This window comes from Cyphellophora europaea (genome assembly GCF_000365145.1).
Source record: "Cyphellophora europaea CBS 101466 unplaced genomic scaffold supercont1.2, whole genome shotgun sequence".
Classification (NCBI taxonomy): domain Eukaryota; kingdom Fungi; phylum Ascomycota; class Eurotiomycetes; order Chaetothyriales; family Cyphellophoraceae; genus Cyphellophora; species Cyphellophora europaea.
In genome coordinates this window covers 3,483,893-3,509,987 of record NW_008481808.1, presented here as the reverse complement: position 1 = coordinate 3,509,987, position 26,095 = coordinate 3,483,893, and the positions used below count along the sequence as shown (strand labels likewise).

Sequence of the window (26,095 nt, the reverse complement as noted above, 5' to 3'; positions counted from 1 at the left end):
CCTTGCAGCTCATTGGCTTATGTCTGATAGCTCGATACAGTCTCATCGTTGCCATCAGCAGCCTTGGTGATCATGCTTTGCGATGCCAACATGCCTCTCCCAGTTGCCCAACGATGTGGTGCACCAGACAGCCCTCTACCTTGGCATCCGAGACTATGCCCACCTCCGAATCGCCAGCAAGGACTTCGCCAACCACCTCGAGGATCATGGCACCGCCAGAAAGGTCATAAAGGTCAGTGAATCAGGCATCGTCTGGCAAACAGTCGTGCTGATGTTAACTAGTCGAACCTAAGCCATTCTCTGGCAGGCAAGCAAGCTTTAGCGGCAGGATTCCATTCCCGGAAACAACTCTCCCGCATCTACTGGCGACGAGAGGCCCTGAGAATGGCCCGACCATACTCCGTTTGCCACATAGCCAATGCCACCAGCTTCGTCTATGCTGACAGCATCCTTTGCTACTCCACCACCCATGATATCCGCCTTTTGGACCTCTCCAATCCCAGTACCACCGAGAGAGTCATCAGTAATCGCTTCCTCGCCAGCAAGCTCCCTGGTGCTGGCGAGCGTGCCAACTCTCTGCTACCCTACAGCACCTCGATCCTCGCCTTTGATAACAACCTCCTTGCAGTTCTCGCCTGCTTCAACTCCGGCGACTACCTCTTTGTTCTTAACGTCACATCTGGCGACGTCCCCCAACGGTGCCTTCTCATTGAACGACTCCGCAGCACCAACAAGCTCTTCGCCCTCCTGGGTCCCGAACACCTCTTCTACGGCACACAGTCCGCATCATCAAGCTCCGGTTACCCTGAATGGCTCGTGCAAGGCTTCAGTCTCGCGAGAACTTCAGGCACAACGACCTCCTGCAGCTGTCAGCCCACGACTCCATTCCCGTTGCAGCTTTCCCGCATCTCCGGCCTCGACCCATCGTCCACTGTCGCCTTCACCATCCATGCCGGCTACTTCATCGCGCTGACAAACCAAACCGGACACGAAGCCGAGGAGGTCAATTGGACCTCGTACTATCGCTACATTGCCTTCGGCATCAGTGACCCGAATCCGGATCTCAGCATCAAAACCATTTTCCGTCGCCAAGACCACGAGGGTCCCATTAACGACACTTGGACCGAACTCAAATTCTCCGTTGACGAGACGACTGGCGGCCTAGTGCTCGTTGAAGGCCGCAAGGAGTTCCTCGAGGGTGCTGATGGCTGGACACGTACCTGGTACGGCGTGCCCTGGGAAGCGGCCGCTCACGGCGTCTGGGCTGACAATGTATCCATCAACCCGGACGACCGCCTCAGCACGCTCGTGCACGCGGACGAGCATGGCAAGGCCGACGACGGCGATGAGATCTTCACCCGCTACGAGGACCGCGACAGCTATCGACCCCAGCGCTACGCGCACTGCGAGCGTGCGCCCACGACCAATACCCTAGATGGAGATAGCGACGGCGATGCACTCAGCAAAGGAAAAGGCAAAGACCAATGCGTTAGTGCCACCAAGGACTACATCCGCGCCAAGACCAAGTTCGGCGCCTACGACCTCAACCGTGGCTGCAGCGTCGAGCTCGTGGTCGACGATGTGCCCGGAGACGGCTGGCGGACCAAAGAGCGTCTCAGATTGAGAGTTGTGAGCCGTCTCGAAAAGTCGCCACTTGCGGCTGCCGACTCCCACAATGCCAATCTGGAATCGCACGTCATGCTTCGTCCCAAGGTGCGCGATCGCAAGACAGGGCTGGACATTCTCGATTCGGAACGAAGCTATCACGACAGTGAGATTCATCTATGGCCGAGAGACGAGGAGGAGGTAAGGGAGGGGGAGGACCCCAAGCCGCCGCTGCCTGATGAGATTGCAGACCTGATGTGTCCGGGTGGGAAGGCGGGGCAGGTTGAAGGCATGCTCGGCGAGGAGGGCCTGGTCTATGCCATTGGATCGCCCGGGACGGGGGGAGAGCGGCAGCTAGTTTTGGTGTGCTTTGATCCGGCGTGGGGATTTGAAGGGATGAGGGGACTGGATGGAGAGGTGGTCAAGCCAAGGGTGCGGACGGAGGCGGAGGCGGCGGCAGCAGCAGCAGCTCCTGCTGTAGACGATATTTCGGGCGGGAGTGGCAAGCGGAAACGGGATGAACATGAAAGAGGCGTGGAAAGTGCCGTGACCGGGAGAAGCACCAAGCGGCACGAGAGTCAGAGCCGTGACGCAGTAGTTGAGGATGCTACCGCTGCCGCTGGTGCTGGTGCTGAAAGCACTTCGGAACCCGTTGCTGTTGCCGACGACCAGCATGACAGCGGCGTCGTGCTCTGGGACATTGACGCCAATGGCGATCATGGGCATGACAACGACCATGAGCTGGCATTATGTCCCAACAATGAAGCTGAAGATACAGACGAGCGTGAGGGTGAGGCCGCGCCGAGTACAGCGACAGCAGCGACTCTTCAACCGGCAGCTGTAAACCCCCTGCTCTGGCGCGAGGAGGCCATGTATCTGCGGCTTAACCGCGGGTGGTGGGTGCGTTGGTAGTTTGACCAGTCCATACTAGTTGGTATTAGCCTTTGAGAACGGCCGCTGAGTCCGTAGGCAGAGTGTTGGAGTTGAGCTTGTGTGCTGCTGTGCTGTCGTGCCTAAGAAGGGTGGTCCATATTGGCGTTATCGCGGGTAGGGGGTTGAGAAGAGACGCGACGGGTGCCGGAGAAATGGACTCTTGCCGAAAACACAAAAGTCTGTGCCTACGATTATCTGAGGAATGACTTTGGAGGCTCATGATGCATTTCGACCGTGAAGTAGGGAGGAAGGGGGGTTCCGGGCATGGCTACCCCCCCCCCTCTCTCTTGATTCATTCTTCCTTACCCTCCCCGAACGCAGACCTGACTGATTGACGCCGCGCTCTTCCCCCTCCCCTTGGGTGTAGAGGAGATAATCTATACAGTATATAGTAAGGGTGTCATGATCAAACCCTCGAATAGCCGCCCTGACCCAGCCGCTGCACTACTGGCGGGTCATAATACGCCTGGGCCTCCCCCTCTCCCTCGCCCGGAGCCGACGCCGACGCCGGCGCCACACCCGACCACTGGCCCCCCTGATACGCCTGCTGCGGGTTATACCGCGGCGGCGGCTGCTGTTGTTGCGGTTGTTGATACAGCGGCACCTCCATGCCCTCCTCCTCCCCCCCTACTTCCTCTCGCTTCCCATCTCTTGCCCCCTTCTTCCCCTTCCGCATCATCCCCTCGAACCACACCCCAGGCTGCCACACCGTCAACAGCACCACCGCCACGAAAACCATAGCGCCATCAAGCACCAAGAACGCGACTTCTTCGCGCATAAGCTCCGATCCCCAACCCGAGATCATCTCGACGCAGCGGTAGATGCAGCGGATGAGGATGGCGAGGAAGGAGGCGCTGAGGGCGTAGAGGAAGGTGCGGAATTTGCGGGCGAGGTGCGGGGTGCTGCTGCTGGATATGCGGGTGGTAGAGGTAGAGGAGGGGGAGGAGTGGTGGTGGGCACGGCGGATGCGGTGCCAGAAGTGGAGCATGTAGGAACCGCAGAGTGCCCTGGACAGTTGGTTAGTCGGGGTTGGTTCAGTGTTGTGATGTTGGACGGAGGGTGAGGATGGGTTGATTGCAGAAGGGGGACCAAGTCATCATGTTGTTGAAAGGATTGATCTGGGGTGAGGGGGGGTAGAGGTGTCTGATTCGGCGCGAAGAGCAAGAGGGGGGTTGGGGGAAGGAAACTCACATGATGACGGCCTGGAAGACGACACCAAAGATGATGACATTATTGCCCAGGTCAACCTTATCCGGGTCCGGCTCGTCCTTGGTGACCTCCATCGCCAGCATTGACGCGCCGAGGAACTGGATGACAATACCCAAGAAGTCCGTCCCGATCATGACCCAGGGAATAAACCGCGGGCGGATCCACGAGTACTGCGCGCCGCAGTAGACGATGATGTGCTTGAAGGTGACGGAGATGGCGGCGGCGACAAACGAGGGCGCCACGATGAGCGCGATCAGCTGCGCCGACACGCCCACCGTGCTAAAGGGATTGTCGTTCATGATGACGCGCCCCCCGTACCCGAGGACTTCGAGTATGGTGCCGATGGCGAGCGTGATGCTGAAGGACCAGGTGCGCACGCGGAAGCAGCAGAGCGAGGCGAGCTGCAGGACCGCGAAGATGGCGAAGCCAACGCCGAGCGTGGCGTTGACGGGGAGGTTGGGCCGGTAGCCGTACAGGCTTTCGCTGACGGGGCAGCGGTCGCTGACTTCGCTGCAGGTGTCGACGTCGGACATGGTGGCGGTAGACGTGTGTCTGGGTTTGTTGATTTCAAGGGCTTTGGGGGGAATGGGTTTTCAAGGCGGACCGTGTGTGCGTATATGTATTTGACCTCGGACTTGTACCTCACCCTGGCCTCCGAGACGTCGACGCCTCATGGCCTGCGCATCCTGTTTTGACTGTCAGGGGGGTGGGTTCATCGTTGCTAGCGAGATAACTTCGGAGGCTGAGTCAAGACAACGGTATCCACCCTCTGTCTTAAAGAGGTAATGTTCACGACCAAAAGAAGGGGTCGGTATGCTGCTGTCCAGTTGTCTGCCAGCAGCAACGAGCGCTTCGTTCAGCCTTGAGACCATCTTGTCTGAAAATAGCAGGCGAAGCGCTTGAGTGCTGGAGGAAGATCTCAATGACATTCTGCAGGAGAGCTGCGAAACGTCTGGACAAGTTGAGGGCTGTGACGTGTGCCAGCCAGAAGATCAATGAGATTGCTGGGCATGGGGGCCTTGAACTTGGGTGTTATACCGCGAGCCAAGGGCTGATATCGGCGAGCATCACGACCTTGGCGGGTTATGAAGGGGACGAAACGAGGAATTAGGAGTGCATTTGTTTGAGCACAGCGCGGTACGGCGCGGCTGGCACCCGCGGAGGGTCCATGGTGGTGGTGATGGTGGTCAACGTGGCAGTGCACAACCCCCTGGGAACATCTCCACCGCTCGTATCGTGTCCGCGTATCCTGAAGAAGTCTCCGGGTGGAAAACAATGCAGCCGCCAAGTTCAGGTTGCTAAGGCACTTGTCCCTTTCTGGTCTGTATGGCCACTGTGCCGTATGCCGAGCGTGTTGCGGTGCGGACGAGTCAACGGGTAGGAGGAAGATGTACGCCTTGCGGGGGTGCAGAGTGCAGCGGAGCGGGGACAGTGACTATCTACGCCGAAATTGGGCTGTAGGATTTGGCGGATTCGTTTGGAAGAGGCTGTGAAAACAGGAAGTCGATGCTCGCAGTCAGGATCGTCATTGTCGTACTACACTATCGTTGGTTTGTGTCTCTGGACGTTGCCCTTCTTCCACGAGGGATCCTCGCAAGTCCTCAACAGACTCGCTTGCGCCTCTTACAACGACTGTCAGTCCTGTGAGTGGGAAGCCGGCCTCTCTTCTGTATTCGACAGCCTCCATAGACCACTCCCTTTTACCTCCCTAGCTTAACGTCGCCTGCAGCCCCTTACTATTATCACGATGAAACGGTGAGAAGAAATCGTGCTCCATTCTGACGTCCGCATACTGGGTGTCAAAGATCTTCAGCTCAAACCGCTGCAAAAGATAAGCAATCATCATCTTCATCTCCAGCATCGCCAAATCACGCCCAACGCATGACCGCGAGCCACGGCCAAAGGGGGCGAAGAAACGCTCGCTGCGTTCTCGTCGGGCTGGATCGAGCCACCGCTGCGGGTCGAACGTGTGTGGTGCGTCGTGCACACGGCCATCGAGATGCATGTCGCGTGGGCTCATGCTGACAACCACCCCCGGCGCAAAGGCGTAGCTGCCGTAACGAATGGCGTCGGTGGGGTCGAAGCGCGCGAGACGGCCGCAGACTTCGTTGCCTAATCGCAGGCCTTCTTTAATGACGGCGTCTAGATACGGTAGCTGCCGCAGCGTCTCGTACGAAGTCAGGTCGCCTTGAGAGGCCGCTGAGGCGATCTCGTTGCGAAGGCGCGTGTATATCGCTGGGTTGGCCAGTACGTGGTACACCACGTGCTCGAGACCACTGCCAGTAGTCTCAGAGCCAGCTCCTACAAGCGTGACAGCTTCTTGGTAGATCCTGGTGGCAGTCTTGTCTGAGGCAGGTAGGTCGGAATTGCAGATGCCGTGGAGGACCGAATCGTCGCTCGCCTTGACCTTGGAGGACTCGGCAATGGCTTTAGACTGTGCTATGTTGTGCTGGAATAATCATCAGCGATTGTCGAAAGAGGAAATGAAAGAGCACTCACGCCTTGAAAATCAAGCATCTGCAGCATCCCCGGGGAAGCCGTCATCCGCAGCAGCCATGTGGGCGTCGCCATGACCGTCGGCAGGATGAAGGGGAAATGGCGGTTGTATGAAGTGAGACCCGAGAACTTGCGGTTGACGTTGTTGTAGTCCTCGCCAAAATCCTTCGAATTGATCAGGTCAAAGCCTTGTGGCAAGGCATACTGGCTGATCACGTCTGTGGCAAGGGCGCGGAAGCAAGTCCCTAGTATCACCGGCTTACCCGTGCCCCGAAACGCCTCAAGCCGCTCACACAGCCGGACGACACAGTTGCAGACACTGGTTTCGAGGTTCTGCAGGGCGGCAGGAGAGAAGAATCGGTTGAAAGCTTTCCTTCGCTGACGGTGCACAGCAAACGAAGTGCTTCCAAAGGAGGAATCCAATGTTCCGACGAAGCGATAGTAGTACCAGTCTTTGTTCAGCTTCCTGGAGCCGCTATATAGCTCATCGAAGAAGTCCGGGTCGGAGATATGGACTTCTCGTGGATTAATACGCACGACGGGCCCTGAAACCTGATAAGGCATGGCTCAGAGTATATGCATTGGGCGTTGCTTACCATATCGTTCGTGCAGCTCGTCCACCTTGAAAATGAACTTGCCCTTCTTCAAGCCATCATAATAGAATTCGTAGAGATGGGTCACTGCCGCCAACTTGGGGCCGGGAACTTTGGCTAGCGGGTGAAGGTAGAGGCGGTAAGCGAGGATATATACAAACCACGCGGTGGCCAGGACCGTTAGTGTTGGTAGCAATGACCATGGTATCAGATCTGTTAATGCCATCGTCGCTAGCAATTCGGTTGTCTCGGCCGACCAGCAGGAGGATCTCTCCAAAGTCAACGTCTGGCTATATCAGCCATGGAGCCTATCCAAGTTTGGTTGCACCAGATCGTGGTGGGGTGTCGTTGAGTCGGCCCCTCATGTTCCCTGTTCCTTGGGGGCGGTCCGTCTTCCCGCTCGCTTCGGAGCAGGCGACAAGTAGCTAGCACATTGTACGCGGAGAGGGGAACGAGTGGTGCCCAGGACTCGCGATATGCCCGTGCATGGAAATTGGTATTCTTGATGCATAATGGAGGCATCTTGCTGCTTGCCGAAGTCAAATTAAGCAAAAGCACCAACACTACTCGGCCCAGGCACGTCCTGACATGTACCTGGCGAATCCAACAAAACCGCAGACACTGCCTCGCTTGTAGAGGCCCCTGGAGTCTTTCCCCCCGCCCGGGATAATGGACCGCCTCGTCCCAGCGGATGGCAACCTGTAGACCATACCACCGTACCTTCACTGTCACGCAAAGGCATGCCTCTGATGTTCTTCAGAAAGTGTCTGTGAGATGAGAGAACCAGAGCCTTTCACTGCGCTCAGGTAACATTTGGACGACGCCAATTCCGCTATCGGCAGCGACACCTCCAGTAGCACTGCCTCTCTGAGCTCCACCGTGCTCAACCAGCAGTATGAAAACGGCCGCCGCTACCACGGGTTCCGCGAAGGCAACTATGAGCGTCATGTAAGGTGCACAATGAGGAAGGGGGGAAGCTTCGACGCTCGACGGCTGGATGCGTTCATCGAGCATGGGCCATGGGAGGATGAAGGAATCGGACTTTGAGAGATTGAATGGGGCAACGGGCCAACGGCGTGCAGAAGACAGAATGAATGGCCAAGCTCAGCCGAATTCCATACTTGACGTTCGCTGCTAGAGTAGTACATGTTCGCCAACTATATATCACAGGCAAGCCACGCTGCTGTTGATTCCATCAGTGCTGGCTCCATTCAATGGTATTGAGGTCGATTCCCTCTTGCACAAGCTCCCACAGCGGGGACAGCTCGCGCAGGAAGGTGACTCGCTCCTTGACCGCCTTGAGCACGTAATCGATCTCGGCCTCGGTCGTGAATCGGCCGATACCGAATCGGATACTGCTGTGGGCGCTCTCGTCGCTGTTGCCAAGCGCGCGCAAGACGTAGCTGGGCTCTAGCGAGGCAGAGGTACACGCGCTGCCCGAGGACAGAGCAATGTCCTTGAGTGCCATGAGGAGGGATTCGCCCTCGACGTAGGCGAACGAGACGTTGACGCAGCCCGGGTAATGGCGTGTCGGATCGCCATTGAGGGATGTGTGTTCCATCGAGAGAAGACCGTCCAGAAGGCGTTTCGAAAGTCGGTTGATATATTGGGAATCATACTAGGCTGCTGTTAGCATTTGTTCAAGCAGGTACAACGGAAGCCGCCAAGCGTCGAGGTTGGGTATCAGAACCCCTGCTTTGTGCGTCACAGCAACCGACAAGAAGCTTGAGTCGGCCGCTCGGAACGGTATACATGTTGCATTGAAGCGTATCATCACTCAAAGACCAAGGAAAGGGTGAACGACTTACCTCCATATCCTCTTTGGCGATGCGGCACGCCTCTCCCAGCCCAACCACAAGATGCGGCGCAAGGGTGCCACTGCGAAGACCTCTTTCCTGGCCACCTCCGCTGATGATAGGGTCGAGCCTCACGCGCGGCCGTCTCCGGACGTAGCAAGCTCCAATGCCATTAGGCCCGTAGATCTTGTGGCCAGAAATCGACATGAGGTCAACGTTCCATTCGTTGACTTTGATAGGGATCTTGCCGACAGCTTGGGCGGCATCAGTGTGAAAGTAGACTTTTTTGGATCGGCACAGCTGTCCAATCTCTTTCATGGGCTGGATAACACCAATTTCGTTGTTGACTGTCATAATGCTGACGAGGCAAGTCTCGGGTCTGATGGCAGCCTCCAGTTCCTTGAGGTCGATCAAACCATTGTTGTTTACGGGAAGATAAGTGACTTCGTAGCCCTCGTCCTGAAGATGTCTGCAACTGTCGAGAACGCACTTGTGCTCCGTTTGCGTTGTGATAATGTGCTTCTTCTTTCCAGCTCTTCCGAAGAATCTGGCCACACCTTTGATACTCATGTTATTACTCTCGGTCGCACCGCTGGTGAAGATGATCTCTTTAGCGTCTGCTCCAATGACGTTCGCTATGTGTTCTCTGGCTTGGTCGACAGCTTTCTCCGTCTCCCAGCCGTAAGCGTGGGTTCTTGAATGCGGGTTGCCGTACAGGCCAGTGAGGAACGGCAACATGGCGTCGAGAACTCGAGGATCGGTGGGTGTAGTGGCTTGTGCATCTAGGTAGATTGGCCTAGTACCTTGATCCATAACAGTGGCTTGCCCTAGGATACCAGCAGAAGAGCTCATGGCGGTGTCGCCGGAGAGTCCGGTGCCCGGGAGATTGACCTTGCCAGGCATATTACCACTCTGTTCAACATATTTGCGTTGATCTGCTTTGATGGCGCTCTCCACATCACTGACTTGGGCCTGGGCTGGCTTTGACTGCGATACATATGTCCTCTGATGTGTTGATCGATTGAGAGCCGAGGTGGCGGGGCGCAATGATGAATGCGAAAATGTTGATGACGAGAAACGACGAGTGCAGTTGCGAGAAGCTGACCGCACAGCGGCGCTTGCTGTACCGGACATTCTGTGAGTTTGCGGGAATGAATCGAAGGATGAATGGAAGGATCGAGGCTTGTTGAATGGAAGAAGTCGATAGTTGTGATGGCGATACTGACTGCGAAGACGCATGCTCGGATCTGATAAAATCCACGGGACCAAACCAGTTAGCCCCGAAGCCCGCAGCGCCGCTGTACCGTATGCGGTACCGTACGCCGCTGCTGCCGATTACCCGCATGAATTACCCCCCAATGCACAACTTGCATTAGACAATTCTCTTGCGATCCAAGCCCTCTAAGGTCTTGTGGCAGATTCAGCAAAGCACACAATAGTCACCTTCTTCCATTCAGGCACCAACAACAGTCGATCATCCCGCTCGGCGGTGTCAAGCTCAGGCTGCGCAAACGCACTCGCACTCACATTCGCCGGCGGCCAAGCTCAGCCACACCAAGCGCTGCGTCATCGGCAAGGTCTTGTAGCCTCCACGCACCCGTTCAAGGCCCCCTCCAATACGCCTATTACACTGCACGATCCTTCAGCCGTACCTCTGACAACTGCATCTCGCCTCGCACCTCATCTCTCGACGCCCGCGCACATTGTGTATCAGTGACACTCCGTAGCCAGCATCCTATCGCGTTGCCGATCATCCGCACCTTTTCGCAGCCACAGCTCGCAGAGGGGCTCGAAGACGGCTGCCCAAGATGAGTTTCAAGGGCGTGGGAAAGAGCATAACGCGCGCGCCGCAGCAGTTCAAACAGCGCTTCAATATCGGCGATATTACCAAGGATGCCGTCTATATTGACGCCGAAAGGCGGTTTGAAGAACTCGAGAAAGAGACCAAAAAGCTGCATGATGAGTCCAAGAAATACTTTGACGCTATCAACGGTAGGTGCAGCGACCAAACCGCGCAAAACATAATCTGATAACCGGCAGGCATGCTCACCCACCAGATCGAGTTCTCCAAAGCTATCGGCGAGATCTACAAGCCTATATCGGGCCGCATGTCAGATCCCAACTCCACAATACCAGAGGGTAACCCAGAAGGCATCCAGGCATGCGAAGAGTACGAGTCAATAGTCGCCGATTTGCAAGCTACCCTGCAACCCGAGCTGGAGATGATCGAGCAGCGAGTTATTGCCCCTGCCGACCAACTCCTCGAAGTCATTAAAGTCGTTCGCAAGGTCAACCTCAAACGCGATCATAAGCAGCTCGACTACGATCGTCACCGAGCGGCCCTCAAGAAGCTGCAAGACAAAAAGGACAAGACACTCAAAGACGAGAAGGCCCTCTTCAAGGCGGAGAACGACGTTGAGCAGGCAACCCAGGACTACGAGTATTTTAACAACCTTCTCAAGGACGAGCTACCCAAACTCTTTGCGCTGGAGTCCGAGTTTATTCAGCCACTCTTCCAGTCCTTTTACTACATGCAACTCAACGTCTTTTACACCCTACACGAGAAAATGCAAGGCATCAACATCGGATACTTCGATCTCGCCCTTGATATTGAAGAGGCCTTTGAGGCCAAGCGAGGTGATGTCAAGGAACGCGCCGAAGAGCTGTCCATTGTTCATTTCAAGACCACCGGCGGTGTCAAGGGTCCTCGCGGCACATCACAATACCAGTCCAAGTACGCTCTCAAGGCCAAGGAAGCTGAGGCGAACAAGTACAAGTACGGTGGTCGTACTGGATCCGCTTCCGCCGACCCCGAGGCCGGTATCGCAAATCCACCACCTCCCTACTCGCCTCCCTCTTCTGGATCTACACCAACTTCTCCCGCCTTCTCTGCAATAGGCAAGCCAAAGCCTCCGCCACCAAAGCCGAAGCCCAGCAGACTCAGCGGCGCGCCGAACGTCGAAACAGTGACCGCGCTGTACGATTACGAAGCGCAGGCTGAGGGCGATCTGAGTTTTATGACCGGCGACGTAATTGAAATTGTGACACGAACTCAGAACGAAAACGAGTGGTGGACCGGAAAAGTCAATGGGCGTCAAGGACAATTCCCTGGTAAGTCTGCCTTGTTGGCAATGCTCTGTTCTGACATGCCGGTAGGAAACTATGTGCGAGTGAACTGACATCTGTCCATCCCCATTACAACGTAACGTAGAGACTCTTGCATTTTTGGACATTCTGCACATAGCGTGGAGCAGAGGGATGTGAAGTTGTGAAGACTTCGAGAAGTGGCTCACTTGACGGAATGGCCAAAGATCAACATCGCCAGCTCACGGTCATGTGCTTCGGCATGCTGCCGAGGAGGAGCGGAGGTAGGGGCACACCAAATTAGAGTAAAGCTAAGCAAACTAATCGAGCGCCTTCCGCCCACTCAACTCCTTGAAGTTGGCTTTCTTCCCAATTTCTTTGACTTTGTGAGCTGAGATACCCATCCGTCCACTTCATCATTGCTGGACCTCGGGGACTGATGTATCAGCGCAAGGCAGCATCCTGCTAGATTGCAGAACTGGGACCCTTCCAACTCTACAAATCGGATGCCTGCACAGGTGGAGGGTCAGGGTTCACGTCACAGTCGCTGCGTCCCAGTGCGCTCTGGACGCTCAATCGGTTCTCGCAAAGAATGGGTGTTTTAGGTCTGATTGTAGAGATCGAGCGATCGGCGACGTTGTTCGGGGTCTTGTAGATGGGGCAGCCAGGCAAAATAGGTACAAACTTGCCAAGCCTGACGCCTTGTTTGCCTGCCTTGGCATCAGACGGTCTCGACAACCTACACAAGTTACGCCACGAGGGTTTTTATCACTACTCTAGAAAATCTTCCTCACTGACTAGATGTGTGTGGCTAATCGCGGCGTGATTGCAGGCAATCCATACCCGCCTCACGGCAAGTGGCCAATTGCTATAGCCGACCTTTGTCACTTTGGGCGCCTATTGAGGGCAGTCTCCGGCAATGTAGCACTAGCTGCCTTCAGAAATGGGCTCATCTTGTCACTACATCTGCCTGTCACTGTAGCTATATGTCATTACTGTAACTCAAATATTGACTTCTCCGATTCTACTCTCCACCTACCTCCGAAGCAACGTTAATTAATTGGCTACCTAAACTTGTTGTCTCAGAGCCCGACATTGCTCAAGTCTCTTCTTTCGGCCTGAAGCATATTTCCCAAGACAAGATGGTGCAAACTCGTTCTGGAGCATTCAAGGCCACCGCCTTTCGAATACCACCCCTCCAGCCAAGTAAAGCCTCACCTAGAGAGCCGCAGAATGCGAAGGCAAGCAATGGGCCAACCGATGTCAACACTAATATTCAAGGCACGACGGAAGTTCGCGACTTGAAGCAAATCACTGAAGCGCACGAGAAGACCATCAGTGACCAGCAAGATTTACTCCGACGCCAAGAGCAGACCATCGATATTCAAGCACAGACCATCACCGAGCTTCAACGACGACTTGCATCCTTTGGACTGACTCTCGAGGTCTACGTCTACAACAATCGTTGGCGCCTAGCCAAGAATCTCCCACCAGGGTTCCAGCACTTCAACGACGTGGTTGTGACCATTGACCAGCCCGAGGCTATCACTATGGACCGACTGTCTGACCTTGCTCTCGAACATGTCTACGTCGGTCTGACGTCCGACCAGGAGGTCGAGAGCAAGATTCTGATCTGGCAGGAGAAAGACGGATACCACTTATGGCGCGAAGCCAATGCCTCGACCCTGACGACTTACCTCCTGGCTCAGCAGGAGCGAGTCCTTGCGGGTGGCACGGCAGGGATCGGGGACGACGGCGAGATTGGCATCAAGGTTCTGTTCTGGCGCGATGACCAGCGTGACTTGGCCCGTCAGAACTTGCAAAACAACCTGCCTGTCAAGCCTCCACCGCCCAATCCCCTGTACAGCTTTGAAGAAATGCGGCAACTTGAGGCTGTGAAGAGGGAATCGGCGAAGCGGAAATGGGTTCACGAACAGGCTAAGCAAACCCCCTTGAAAGACCTGGACTCCTGACCCATACCAAAGCCTGTTGTGACCATCGACATGAGCTATTTTCACGTGGAGGAGTGAGATCAACCCTGAACTAGAGACGAGTTTGGCAATCGAAGAAAGCATTCATCACCATTCTTGTCGGTGAGTGTGGCTTGACCACCCCCGGGTCCCCCGAAATGCAACCATTTTTAGCAGAGTATCATAGCAGAAGCAGGCAAGTCATTCAGCTCAACCTCAAATGCCGATGCTTCTTTCTAGACGACCACAGGGTCTACACCACAGGATCGTCAAGATCAAAACTAAGATCAATATCAATATCAAGTTGAAGAATCAAGATGAAGAATCAATGTCAAGCAAAGACCAAAGAGAATGTCAATCAAAAGCATACACCAAGACGTCGGATCGAAATAGTTCTCTGTATCATTCAACCCTAAAAGTCTCGTTGTCTCTTTGCAAAATGTGCATTTCGACGGCGGTAAAGAAGCGAAGATATACTTAGAGCACTTCACATGCCCCTTTGTTGTGCTCATTTCCACTGCATAGTCGTTTTTTCGGAGTCGTCGTCGTCATCGTCATCGTCATCATGCCCTGTTATGAAAGCAAGCGTTTCCGTCATTAATTCTGCCTCGCCTTCCTCCCTCTTTTTTCCAACGTTTCGTTGAGGCGCAGCCGCGAATGGAGTAATCAAATCAATCCTAAGACTGGCTGAAAAGGAGTGATCAGCCAGCCTCGTCGCACCATCTCCATTGCACGTTTGCTTAACTCGCGCATCCCACAAGAGGCTCAGAGTCGGGCGTACTTCCAGCGGTAGCTGCTCTTGGAGGTGGTGGGCGCCGGTGAGTCTTGCCAGCCGCTGGCACTTCCACAGGGTGCGGTGCTGACGCTGATGCTGGTGACGGTGGCAGTGGCAGTGTCGGTTCCTCCCGGAGCGGTGACTGTCGTGCCGCCGCCTGTGACAGTAATCGTGGCTGTGGCAGTTCCTCCTGGGGCAGTGATTGTCGTCGCACCACCGGAAACGGTAACCGTGGTAGTGGCGGTGCCTGCTGGGACTGTCACAGTGCCGCCTGGTACGGTCACAGTAGCTGTAGCTGTAGCTGTTCCCCCAGGAGCGGTGATAGTTGTGGAGCCGCCTGGAACAGTCACAGTGCCACCAGGTACAGTCACAGTAGCAGTAGCAGTCCCTCCTGGAGCAGTTATTGTTGTGGTGCCGCCCGGCACAGTCACAGTGCCGCCTGGAATAGTGACTGTGGCTGTTGTAGTCCCACCCGGGGCAGTGATGGTTGTGGTACCACCTGGAACAGTTATAGTGCCGCCAGGAACAGTCACAGTGGCAGTTCCACCTGGGATGGTGACAGTTCCACCTGGAGCGGTGACCGTTGTGACGCCGCCGGGCACCCGCGAGGTGACAACACTGGTAACGGTGGCAGTGGCGGTACCGCCTGGGGCAGTGACTGTGACAGTAGTTGCCGTGGCCCCGCCAGGTGCAGTTAAGGTAACAGTCCGAGTGACGGTGGACGTTCCGCCAAGAACGGTAGATGTTACTGTCGCGGTGCCACCTGGAGATGTGACGACTTGGGTGACGGTGGTGGCGCCGCCAGGTAAGCGCGAGGTTACAGTTCTGCAGGCGGTCAGAATTGTGAAGGAATATGGGTATAGGGTGAGCGAACTTACTCGGTTTCAGTCTCGGTCTCGGTTTCGGTCTCGGTGCCTCCACGGAATTAGCCTGGCTCAGCCATGAACTGCAAGGAAACTACATACCTCCTGGACGGGTGACGGTCTGAGTCACAGTTGAGGGTCCTGCGATATACATTAGTATATTTTAAAGCACTTAGGACGAGATTCAGAACTCACCCCCGGGTACCGTAATCGTGATGTACGCCGTGCTGCATGACAATCAATACTTTGCTCAGTTGCCAAAGGAAAAAGCATTACCTGGGAGGTCCTCCAGGCGCCGTGACGGTTCTGCGTCAACAGTCAACAGCCACCTTCAGACAACTGCCGTAACTGAACTTACACGGTAGATACGCCTCCAGGTCTGGTCTCAGTCGCTGTAACCACAACTGTCGAAGTGCTGCTCCCATCAGCATCAAAAGTCGGCACAAACGATCTGTATTACTTACTCTCTTGTGCATGGCAGTACCGGTGTTCCGCATGTCGAGATACTAATATTATTTGTGTCAGCTCGAAATCTTGGTCACAGGCCTGCCTCTGCTGGACACTCACGTTACCGTGTTTGGTGGCGAGGGAGGTCCTGGGCGGGTGTCTGTAATCGTCACTGGCGGCGGTGGAGGCGGTCCGTCTCGTGTGGTTGTGACCGTCACTGGTGGGGGAGGTGGCCCGGGAATTGTGTCGGTGACGGTAAGAGTCACAGGTTGAGGCGGAGACGGGCATGTCGCGGGGCTTACATCAGTACCGGTAGTCGTATGCCAGTCAGACCAGGTGCCGCGAGCGGCCAGAGGATTAGCCCCGGCGAGGAGGCTAAAGCCCGAGCTGGCAAGCAGAGTGGACAAGGTAATGAGCATGTTGAGGTGACGATGAGACCGAGTCCAGAATGCAAACGAGTGTAGGAAGTTGTGCAGAGAGCTGCTGAGCGAGCCTGTAGAATGTTAGTCTACCATCACTTTATACCAAGTTCCCGGCCACATCCATCTCTTGCGAGCACGTTACTCGCTTGCACAGCATGAGAGACAGTAACGTAACGACAAACTTGTTCCTGTGCCTGTACTGCTCCCGGCCAGGCACGGAACCTTGACTTTGAGATCTTTGGTTGCTCATCATTGCCAAGTCAACCAATATTCACCGCATCCTGGTCATCAACGCCGGCAAAGTTTAGAAAGGATTCTGGGATCAAGGGCTGGTTGAAAACAGTAGCCAGAACCAGTCCCAGTGTCTGGCATGGCTGGGCAGAGTTCATGCTGCATGCGTAGCACTGTTGCACAACGGCTCGACTGAGCAATGCTCTCGCCTTCGTTCCTGCAGCTTAGGCTGGGAGTCTTCGAAGATAGGCTAGAAAGTCGTTCTCCAGCCTCGATCTGTCCAACGCCAGCAGAGGCACTTTGCGCAGGCTGGAAGTCGATTCCGGCTTATCCAAAGCTTCACTCGGGTCTCTGCTTCGAAGCAACATTGCTGAAGCGGAACTATTACCTCCAATGCTGGTCAGGAGGCTGGAACATGCATACACAGTAGTCCTATCCTGCAGTCAATGTGTGTGGAAGTGCATCCTTCGTAGGTCAAACCAGGGTGCGAAGTTGGAATTGCGAGCCAGGCACGCGAATGATCGTTGTTGATCGACAGCCGATCAGGAGCAACGGTGCGGTGAGAACATCGAGCCTGAATGCGGAGGTCGCTGAGCGTTGCTTTAGGCTGTACAGCGGTGACGTGCTTGAGTGTGAAGGATCGTCTCATTTGTTGGGTTTGAGGCCGACCCATGCAATGTACCGAAACAGGTGTCACGAACCAGCCACTCGCCTATCAAGCGCAGGTGTACCTCATTGTTGTGCCACCTGGACTCCAAAGAACAACGCATAGAAGTCGCAGTATACAGCTGTGATTTTGACAGAAGCTACGGCTTTGGTCTTAGCTTCCCGTATAGCACTCGTTCGTGATCCTGCCTCCCGGATCCGCCCAGAATTGAATAGGGTCCGAAGGCACAGAGAAGTCTCCAGGGCAACTCCAGTAGAGCTCGTATATTGTGAGAATAGTATACAAAGGCCCAGCGTATATGAATTAGCGATGCGTCGCTCTTGCTCAAGATCGTGCCCGTTATGGGAGCCCAGCTTCTTCCGCACATTGCTGGGATTAGATGGTGTAGCGAAAACGCGGGTGTCGGCTACTACGAGTTAGCGGCAGTCTCCCTAACTGCTTGCTATTGATAGGTGGGACACGTGTTTATGTTGACACTCGTCAACCGCAAGGGTGATATTGCGAGACAAGTACAACAAGGGTGATGGAGGGAAATATTGACTTACTGTCCCAGTCGAGACTCCTCCTGGTCGTGGAGACGGTGATCTCTGTCTCCACGGTCTCGCTTCGCGTTCTCCCATTTGCAGTAGAAGATTCCACTCGCGACAGTCAAAATGCAAAGGACCAGGGCCCCAAGGTTCAGGCTGTGGCCGAGCTTGTAGTCGGGCGCATCCTGCTGCAGATACGTGAAAGTGGCGATGAAAGCCGCACAATTTGCAAACGCGATTTGAAAGCCGCTAGCTGTTGCCTAAAGAGATGTCAGTTGGCGAGGTAGCTGGAAGTGCACTGTGTTTGCTTACCCTTGCGAAATGCGGGGCTGTGTTGTTCGATAGCCAACCCATCACCTGGCCTGCGTTAGCCGTTTGCAGCCGTCAAAGGCAAGTGTTTTACCATTGGAGAACCCATGAATACTCCTGACGCGACGAAAAACGTGCCCCCATACCTTACCGTTGGCTGGCTCGCTGCAAGTAGCATGATGTAACCAATCATTGCCAGAAGACAGCCCCCGATCATGAAAGGACCCCGAGCCTTGAATCGGTCGGACAGGCCAGCCGTGATCAGAACGATGCAAAAAGCGGCCATATTTGGCGGAACGGTGAATAGTTGAGCCTTCAGGGCACTGTAGCCCAGAGCATGGATGATGGTCGGAAGGAAAAGGGAGAAGCTGTAGAGTGGTACGAGCAGGAAGAACCACGCGAGCGAGCAAAAGATCGTGTTCGGGCTTAGCAGAGCCATCTTGACCCAGTGCCAATCGAATTTCTCGTCGTTGACATCGGACTTGGTGGTGGAGCCATGCGCGTCCAGCATCAGACGTGCTTGCGCAACGGATCGCTCCTCTTCGGTGAAGAACTTTGCATCGGCGGGCGTGTTGGGCATGAAAATGAAGGAGAGGATGCCGAAGCAAACTGTAATGGTACCTTCGATGAAGAAGATCCACGGCCAGCCTAGTAAGTGTTAGTGTCAGTTGCGGCCAGAGCCTTTCGGCTGCTACATACCGTTGTAGCCACCAGAACTGATCTGTGCAAGCCCGCTGGCCAGTAGACCGCCAAAAGCTCCGCTCAGAGGTGCGGCACAGTAAAAGAGTCCGATGCGGTACAGCATCTCGTGTCGCCGGTAGAACATGGCGAGGTAGACAATCATACCACCGAGCAGGCCTCCTTCAAACAGTCCAAGAATAGCCCTGGCCGCCACGAGGCCGCCATAGCTCTTAGTGAAGCCGAGGAACGTACTTGCACAGTCAGCAGGCCGGCGTCACACCCGGAGGAAGGGAATACAAACCTAACAAGGCCCCATCCTGTGATCAGGAAGGGCAAGTAGCGGCCGGCCTTGAAATATTTGACGACCCAGTTGGAAGGCACATCGACTAAAATGTATGGAATATAGAAAACGACTAGGGCGACATTGAACTGCGTTCCTTTCATACCGAGATCTTCTGTGAGTCCATCGATGCGGGCATTGCCGATGTTTGACCGATCGATGAAAGCCCACAGCCAAATTCCGAACAGCCAGGGAATGATGTGGCGGTCGCATTTGCGGACAACACGTTTGTTCATGACCGGATCTAGTTCGTATTGTCCTTCGGTTTGCGTGGCATCTTTTTCGACGTGTTGGACATCCTGGCGTTGGTGATCTGAGTTCACGTCAGTCGAAGATGATGCCGAGCTGCGCGGTTGGGCTCTTTTCTCGGCCATTTTCTATGATGAGGGTGGGTGTGAGAGTACAGGGTCAGTAGTACTAATATGCACAAACAGATATGAAGTGAGAAAATCCGAGACCCATCAAGGTATGTCATCAACAGATTCATTTTCGGCACTTGAGAGACAGCGACCTCGGAACCGATATGTCATCGTCATAGCACGCGGCTGGCGCGTGGGAAGCGGGCCCAGTTGTTCGATCTGGCATGAATGGACGAGGATCTGCCGAGGGCTTTGGAGGGCAAGCAGGGGTACGTGCGGAGGGCAAGCAATCCCCACGAATCAAGCGAATGCTTGAGCGGGCGAAGGAGGTGTGTGGCTGCCGTCACAAGCGAAAGACAAGGAGAAACAAGCCCGCCGAGGGGAGCTTGTGACAACGTCATGGCTTGGCATTGGGCGGGATGGCGGGGACTTCGATTCGATCATCGCGTTCGAAATGAAAGATCGCGATGAACGAGAATTGGGACGGCATTGTTGATGTATCGCCAGTAGATCATTCAACTGAGGAAAGGGGGAATATACCAGCCCGAGTGCTTGTAGTCCTATAAAGTAGGACATCGTCTATACAATCTCGTCCCCGGAAGCTCACCTAAATTCCCTCAGAAGCCCCAGACCACTCAAGCCGTACCATCAAACACCGCACTTCATCAATAGCTAGGAGCACCTCGGCTGCTCCAACGTCCAGACATGTCCACGCCGTCTGCAAGCACTCTCGGCTGCTATTTAACTCTAACCTGGCAGAGCCTGAATATCTGGAAAGCCGTCTCGGCATCTTCTTTACCGCCTGCCGGCGTGTACATCGCGATAGCAAGCCGCTCATGTGCAGCCTGGACGTGTTGCTCGGCGCTGGAGAGGCTTGCTCGCATGCGGCGACTGGCTTTGACGAGAACGGTGCCGGCGTCCTCGAAGCGGGTTTGAAGGGGCTGTGTGAGGATGCCATGTGCAAGCACGCTGTCGAAGGCGATCAGCATCTTCGTATACGCGGCGGCTGTGTGCAGGCAGCTGTCGCGGTCGTTGTTGAGGGTTTTGCAATGCTCGGTAAGTCGCTCGTCTGGAAGGTGGTTAGCAAATCGCCCGGAGTAGTTTGAACGGGACAAAAGGAGGAGCTAGCTCACTAATTTCCGTCACGTTGTTCAGCGTATACGGGAGAACGACATTCGTCTGGATGGTCGTTGTGGGTACCGTCTGATCTGCATTCATCTCGTCGGGCTTCAACAGTTCTCGTGTGGTGCGTCGCGAGCGTGGTGTTGTAGGTAGGTCGTTTCGGTGGTGCACATGCTGGGCAAATCACATTGACTGCCTGGCTGTTCACGCAGCAGCTGTCACAGGCGTACTGGACGTGGTATACACCAATGCCAAGGGCTTTGTTGCCTTGCGTGCCTCAGCCTTCACACTTGATCTCCAGCTTCTCAATGTTCCTTTCCCCGCCCATTCCCTCGTATTTCACTCCAACGACTTTCTTCTCCTCGACCTTGATCTTTCGTGGACTTGCTTTCCAACCCCTGACCTCTCCTTTGCACAAACCGGTACCTTGCAAGTCGCACTCTCCGCACCGCCGTCCAACGGGCAAGCATACCGTCTGCCCCAACCCGACCAACAGCTTATTGATCTCATGCCACTTCTCTCGTGGCAGCCAGCCCTCGAGCCACATTCTCGTTTCTTCTGGGTTCTTGGTGGCGTGCCAGCCCCACAAATTGGTGATCCGATGCACATGTACATCCACGCCGATCCCATGATCCAGACCCCACGCACCAGACAGACATAGGAACGCCATCTTCGGTCCGACACCAGGAAGCGCTACAAGACCTTCGAGCGTACTGGGCACGTCACCATCGTGTTCGTCAAGTAGAATTTGTGCCGTCGACTTAAGGTACTTGGTCTTGTTGTTGTGGAAACCCACTTTCCCAATCAAGCTGTCCAAGTGCTTCGCGTCGCATGAAACGATGTTTTGCACTGTCAGACTGCTGGATATGGCCTTCCCGTCATCATCGAGTGATGCCAATGGCGCTAGCTCTGTGTGCAGTCTGTACATTGCCGCGGCCGTGACAGTGTCTTTGGTCTGGCTGGAGAGCATCAGGGCGACGAGGGTGTGATAGCGTTGCTCCTTGGGAGACGCAGACTGCCAGAAAAGGTCCTCACAGCCCATCGTATCGACGGGTGCGGTGGGATTGCGCTCGCGTTGGTCTTTGACAATGTTGTACATGGTAGTCCAGTTGGAGGGTGGTGTATAGGCATAGGTGCCATTCGGAAGGGGTTTGCGGCGAGCAGGAATTTTGGGCAGGGCTTTTTGACGTGGGGAAGCCGTAGCTAATATGGGCTCCAGGGTTGGAGAGGTAATTTCAGCCTTGATGCGGGTACTGCTGAGTTTCGATGGCGGCGTTGAGGGATGAGGAGAGTCACTACGCCGCTTCCGTTTCCGGGAGAGCTGTGGAGAGGGCTCAAACGCGTCTTCAATGTCAGCTGCGGGACTCGGAGGAGTTTCTGAGTGAGGCTCGTCTTGTTCTTTGATTTCGACGGTGCCATCATGACCGAGAGAGAACGTCGAGATCAGCTTCGAACTGCGCGTCGAGCGCCTTGTTGCTGAGCGAGCATTGGTCGAGAGAGCGCTAAAGATTCGCGTGGTATCTTGAGAAACCTTCGAAGTGCGCATCGTAGGAGCTCTTCTCTGCTTGCTCACATAGCAATGTGACAACTTGGGACAGAGGCGTATCGCAATTGACGCGTCGATCCGCGACTTTTTGGCTGTGGACCCCTGCCCCGGATTTTGACACCCAGGGGTCAATTTTAGTTAAGCTTTAGGCGAAGCCGAGGTATGGCAAGGCTGAGCTTCGCCCACCAGGCCCTAGGACAGCGCAGCTTCACCAGCCTCTCATCTACACAACCTAGCTCAACTTGTGCTCAACCAGAACCTCTCCTCTTCTCCGTATCTTATTTACCAACATCACCATGTCCCGTGACTCGTCACGCGTGTCCAAATCGAAATCGAAGACCTCTTCCAACTCTGCGCTCAAGCGCCTAACACGCGAGATATCCGATCTACCTGCTCTCCCATCCGACACCTATGTCCACCTTGGCCCTGCGACCGATGAAGATATCTTCTCCTGGGAAGCCGTGCTAAAGGGTCCCCGTGATCCAGCGTCACCCTATTTCGGTGGTCTCTGGCTACTCGAGATCTCCGTACCGTCCAACTACCCCAACCACCCGCCCAAAGTACACTTCAAAACACCCATATGCCACCCGAACGTGCACTTCCAGACAGGCGAAATCTGTCTCACGCTGCTGACGAGTGAACACTGGGCGCCTACATACACGCTCGCAAGCACCATGGAGGCAATTCAGCAGCTGCTGTCAGATCCAGGATTGGACAGTCCACTGAATGTCGACGTGGCGAATCTATATAGGGAGGGAGACGAGATAGCCGCTGAGGGGCTGGTCCGGTTTTGGACGGTGGAAAAGAGATGGCATGGGGAGGGAAAGGCGGGGTGGATCAGCGAGAGAGCACCAGGCACTGGCGGCCATCTAGAACTGTAGCAACCACAGCGAGATTGGGCCAGTACTCCCACTCGAGAAGAGAGAGACAATATGTAGCGGGACAAGGCGTTTGGAAAAGCAACGACGGTCGGCGACGATCACGTACTGTAGTGTACCATTCCTCAGGCAGTAAACAAGGCAGTCACAAGGCAATCATGACTCGTCCACAAGGCTCCACCGTGATTGACATCTTGAACGTTTTGATCTTGGAACTGGCTGTGAGCAAGCCATGGCGACGAAGAGCCCACCACCTTGACTCATCAAATATTAGTATCTCTGTGGCTATCCTGGACACGAAAGCGAGCGAACAAGCAGAACTGCTTGCAATCTAAGCATCTGCCCCGCCGCCACGACAATCCAATTCACCTCTAGCAACAGCCATAGACCGACCACCCCCAGATACTGGCAGCCATCCAACTGTCTCCCAATAACACTACGACCCGCCTGCACACGGGCCTTCAAACCCTCCCCCGCCCCCAACACGATGCCAGCGAAAACCTCCCCCTCCCCCTCCACTTCCCTCCCCCCGGCCGCCCTCCTCACCACCCTCTCCTCCCTCCTCGCCCTGGAGCTCCACGCCGAAACGACGCAAAACGCGCTCCTCCTCTCGTCCGCGCCCCCCACGCTCCTCGCGCGCGCGGGCCTCGCCCTCCTCAACCTCAGCATCGCCAGCTACCGCACTGGACTGGGTGGCCGCACCGTGCTGGAACTAGTGCTCGACGCCGCGGTGGTACCCAAGGACTCGCGCGGGGAGTTACCAGAGCACCATGGGATCCGCACGGGGGATATTGTTAGGGTGGGAGAGCGGCCGAGGGAGGCGGCGCGGAAGCGGGAGGTTAGGGAGGTGGAAAAAGGGGGGGTGGAGGGGGTGGTGGTGAGGGTGGGGGAGAGGGGCGTGTGGGTTGCTGTGGGGAGGGAGGGGAGGGATAGGGACGAGGAGGGGGGTGGGATTGAGCAGCTTGGTGATGGCAAGTTGTGGCTGTAAGTCGGTGCTATTCGTTGAGTTCTACAAGTTGGCGGCATTTTGGGAGAGCCCGCTGAGTCTAGAGATGCGCAATAACTGACGATTACGCACGCAGAGTCAAGCTCGCCAACGACGTGACCTACCGGCGCATGGATCAGGCGCTCAGCAAGCTCACCAAAACCCCCGAGGAGCAGTACACGACATTGCAGCGCGTCCTATTCGGCCTCTCCCAACCCAGCGCGCCGGACCTCGCCTCCGTCTCCGTCGCCGACCTCAGCTTCCTCGACCCGACGCTCAATGCCTCGCAACGCGACGCCGTCCGCTTCGCCCTCGCGTCCCCGGACCTGGCACTCATCCACGGCCCTCCCGGCACGGGCAAGACGTACACTCTGATCGAGCTGATCCTGCAGCTCGTGCAGCGGGGCCAACGGGTGCTGGTGTGCGGCCCGTCCAACATCAGCGTGGACAATATCGTGGAGCGCCTCGCGGCCACAGCGCCGGGCACGCCTATCGTGCGCCTGGGCCACCCTGCGCGCCTGCTGCCGGGCGTGCTGGGCCATAGTCTGGAGGTGCTGACCAAGACGAGCGAGCAGGCGCAGCTGATTGGGGACGTGCGGCGCGAGATCGATGAGAAGATGGCTAGTGTGAGGAAGGTCAAGGGGCGGGCGGCTAAGGGGGAGGTGTGGCGTGAGGTGAGGGAATTGAGGAAGGAGTATCGGGAGAGGGAGGGGAGGGTCACGCGGGAGCTGGTGGGTGGGGCGAAGGTGGTGTTGAGCACGTTGCATGGGGCTGGCGGGAGGGACGCGAAGCGGCAGGACGGGCAGGGCGGCTACGATGTGCTCGTGGTGGATGAGGCCGCGCAGGCCGTGGAGCCGCAGTGCTGGGTCCCGATCGTCATGGCGGGCGAGGTGCGCAAGGTTGTACTCGCGGGGGATCACATGCAATTACCGCCGACGGTGAAGGGAAAGGACGCAGAGGTCGACAAGGCGGAAGAGAAGAAGCGGGTGAAGACCCTTGAGGAAGCGCTGGGGAAACTGAGTCTGGACGATGGTGTCGCGAAGAAGGCTAAGGGCTGGAGCCTCGAGAGGACCATGTTCGATCGATTACTTGAGTTGTACGGCGGCGACATCAAGCGGCTGCTGAAGGTACAGTACCGTATGCACGAACGCATTATGCGGTTTCCGAGTGACGAATTGTACGATGGAAAGCTCGTGGCCGCGGACGGCGTCGAGGCGCGATTGCTCAAGGACCTGAATTATGAGGTCGAGGATACGGACGACACGAGGGAGCCGCTGGTGTTCTACGATACGCAAGGCGGTGATTTCCCGGAGAGGACGGAGGAAGGCCTAGAAGACGGTAAGGTCAAGAAGAGTGTGTTGCTGGGGGATAGCAAGAGTAACGACATGGAGGCTGCAGTGGTCCGAATGCACGTGGAGGCTCTGACGGCGGCGGGAGTCAAGGCTGAAGACATTGCAGTCGTCACACCGTACAATGCGCAGCTAGCGATCTTGAGTGGCATGCTGCGGGAGAAGTATCCTGGCCTCGAGATGGGGAGCGTGGATGGCTTCCAGGGTCGCGAGAAGGAGGCGGTGATCGTGAGCTTGGTTAGAAGCAATCCAGAGCGGGAGGTCGGGTTCTTGGGCGAGAAACGTCGCCTGAATGGTAAGTGCCCCCCCGTTCCGGATACCGGGCTCTGGCGAGAACGAGAAGCTTGACCAATGCGTGTCCGTTGACAGCTGGAACCAGCGGGGACCCGCCATCAAAAAGACGATGCCCGTACCACGTTCCCTTTGACTGACAGGCGTGCAGTTGCGATGACACGACCGAAGCGGCATCTGTGTGTTATTGGGGATTCGGAAACGGTGTCGAGGTGGGCTCCGCGGGCAATCTCCGTGCTTGCATGATACTGATCTCTCTCCACAGGGGCAGCTCGTTCCTCAAACGATGGATGAAATTCCTGGAAGACGAAGCTGACCTGAGATACCCGAGTTTGGATGAGCTCGAGCTGGGTTGAGTCGCCGAGTGCATGCATCCAGACCTCCAGACCGAAGCGAGACGATCTGCGAACTGCGCATGGCATTATCGAACTTTTCTTGGGAGGCTGAAAGTTAGGCTGTACTGGCATGATCGAATCACGATAGAGAAGCAGGCCCTCGAACAGATCAGCAGATCAAGGCAGCGCGACTGAGTTGGAGAGGCTGTGATAGGCAAGAGGCTCGCATCGAGCCACTCACGGGCCGGAATTGCCTACTTGACATGAATGGTGGCAGATGCC

The 26,095-nt window shown here is 55.8% G+C and overlaps 11 protein-coding genes across 11 annotated transcripts; 5 read left to right on the top strand and 6 right to left on the bottom strand.

Annotated features, from left to right (window-relative positions):
- Positions 1-82: 82 nt before the first annotated feature.
- HMPREF1541_02841 (uncharacterized protein) lies at positions 83-2,517 on the top strand (the record flags this gene model as incomplete). The annotated part of the gene is made up of 2 exons (XM_008717196.1): positions 83-232; positions 283-2,517. 2 exons carry the CDS (start codon positions 83-85, stop codon positions 2,515-2,517), a joined length of 2,385 nt encoding a protein of 794 aa, XP_008715418.1.
- A 427-nt stretch (positions 2,518-2,944) lies between these two features.
- Positions 2,945-4,280, bottom strand: HMPREF1541_02840 (uncharacterized protein; the record flags this gene model as incomplete). Its single annotated transcript, XM_008717195.1, has 2 exons — positions 2,945-3,545; positions 3,730-4,280. The coding sequence occupies 2 exons, from the start codon at positions 4,278-4,280 to the stop codon at positions 2,945-2,947; spliced, it is 1,152 nt and encodes a 383-aa protein (XP_008715417.1).
- Positions 4,281-5,455: 1,175 nt separating this feature from the next.
- Positions 5,456-7,062, bottom strand: HMPREF1541_02839 (uncharacterized protein; the record flags this gene model as incomplete). Its single annotated transcript, XM_008717194.1, has 3 exons — positions 5,456-6,196; positions 6,247-6,788; positions 6,840-7,062. 3 exons carry the CDS (start codon positions 7,060-7,062, stop codon positions 5,456-5,458), a joined length of 1,506 nt encoding a protein of 501 aa, XP_008715416.1.
- A 969-nt stretch (positions 7,063-8,031) lies between these two features.
- Positions 8,032-9,766, bottom strand: HMPREF1541_02838 (cysteine desulfurase, mitochondrial; the record flags this gene model as incomplete). The annotated part of the gene is made up of 2 exons (XM_008717193.1): positions 8,032-8,454; positions 8,645-9,766. 2 exons carry the CDS (start codon positions 9,764-9,766, stop codon positions 8,032-8,034), a joined length of 1,545 nt encoding a protein of 514 aa, XP_008715415.1.
- A 674-nt stretch (positions 9,767-10,440) lies between these two features.
- Positions 10,441-11,811, top strand: HMPREF1541_02837 (uncharacterized protein; the record flags this gene model as incomplete). Its single annotated transcript, XM_008717192.1, has 2 exons — positions 10,441-10,624; positions 10,673-11,811. 2 exons carry the CDS (start codon positions 10,441-10,443, stop codon positions 11,809-11,811), a joined length of 1,323 nt encoding a protein of 440 aa, XP_008715414.1.
- A 1,047-nt stretch (positions 11,812-12,858) lies between these two features.
- Positions 12,859-13,689, top strand: HMPREF1541_02836 (uncharacterized protein; the record flags this gene model as incomplete). Its single annotated transcript, XM_008717191.1, has 1 exon — positions 12,859-13,689. The coding sequence occupies one exon, from the start codon at positions 12,859-12,861 to the stop codon at positions 13,687-13,689; it is 831 nt and encodes a 276-aa protein (XP_008715413.1).
- A 762-nt stretch (positions 13,690-14,451) lies between these two features.
- HMPREF1541_02835 (uncharacterized protein) lies at positions 14,452-16,190 on the bottom strand (the record flags this gene model as incomplete). Its single annotated transcript, XM_008717190.1, has 8 exons — positions 14,452-15,286; positions 15,340-15,376; positions 15,427-15,465; positions 15,520-15,551; positions 15,601-15,630; positions 15,683-15,739; positions 15,789-15,830; positions 15,892-16,190. The coding sequence occupies 8 exons, from the start codon at positions 16,188-16,190 to the stop codon at positions 14,452-14,454; spliced, it is 1,371 nt and encodes a 456-aa protein (XP_008715412.1).
- A 1,442-nt stretch (positions 16,191-17,632) lies between these two features.
- Positions 17,633-19,322, bottom strand: HMPREF1541_02834 (uncharacterized protein; the record flags this gene model as incomplete). The annotated part of the gene is made up of 5 exons (XM_008717189.1): positions 17,633-17,878; positions 17,931-17,975; positions 18,022-18,575; positions 18,627-18,859; positions 18,910-19,322. 5 exons carry the CDS (start codon positions 19,320-19,322, stop codon positions 17,633-17,635), a joined length of 1,491 nt encoding a protein of 496 aa, XP_008715411.1.
- Positions 19,323-20,706: 1,384 nt separating this feature from the next.
- HMPREF1541_02833 (uncharacterized protein) lies at positions 20,707-21,975 on the bottom strand (the record flags this gene model as incomplete). Its single annotated transcript, XM_008717188.1, has 1 exon — positions 20,707-21,975. One exon carries the CDS (start codon positions 21,973-21,975, stop codon positions 20,707-20,709), a length of 1,269 nt encoding a protein of 422 aa, XP_008715410.1.
- A 296-nt stretch (positions 21,976-22,271) lies between these two features.
- Positions 22,272-22,856, top strand: HMPREF1541_02832 (uncharacterized protein; the record flags this gene model as incomplete). The annotated part of the gene is made up of 1 exon (XM_008717187.1): positions 22,272-22,856. One exon carries the CDS (start codon positions 22,272-22,274, stop codon positions 22,854-22,856), a length of 585 nt encoding a protein of 194 aa, XP_008715409.1.
- A 484-nt stretch (positions 22,857-23,340) lies between these two features.
- On the top strand, positions 23,341-25,834 carry HMPREF1541_02831 (uncharacterized protein; the record flags this gene model as incomplete). The annotated part of the gene is made up of 4 exons (XM_008717186.1): positions 23,341-23,837; positions 23,936-25,482; positions 25,630-25,690; positions 25,744-25,834. The coding sequence occupies 4 exons, from the start codon at positions 23,341-23,343 to the stop codon at positions 25,832-25,834; spliced, it is 2,196 nt and encodes a 731-aa protein (XP_008715408.1).
- Positions 25,835-26,095: the final 261 nt, after the last annotated feature.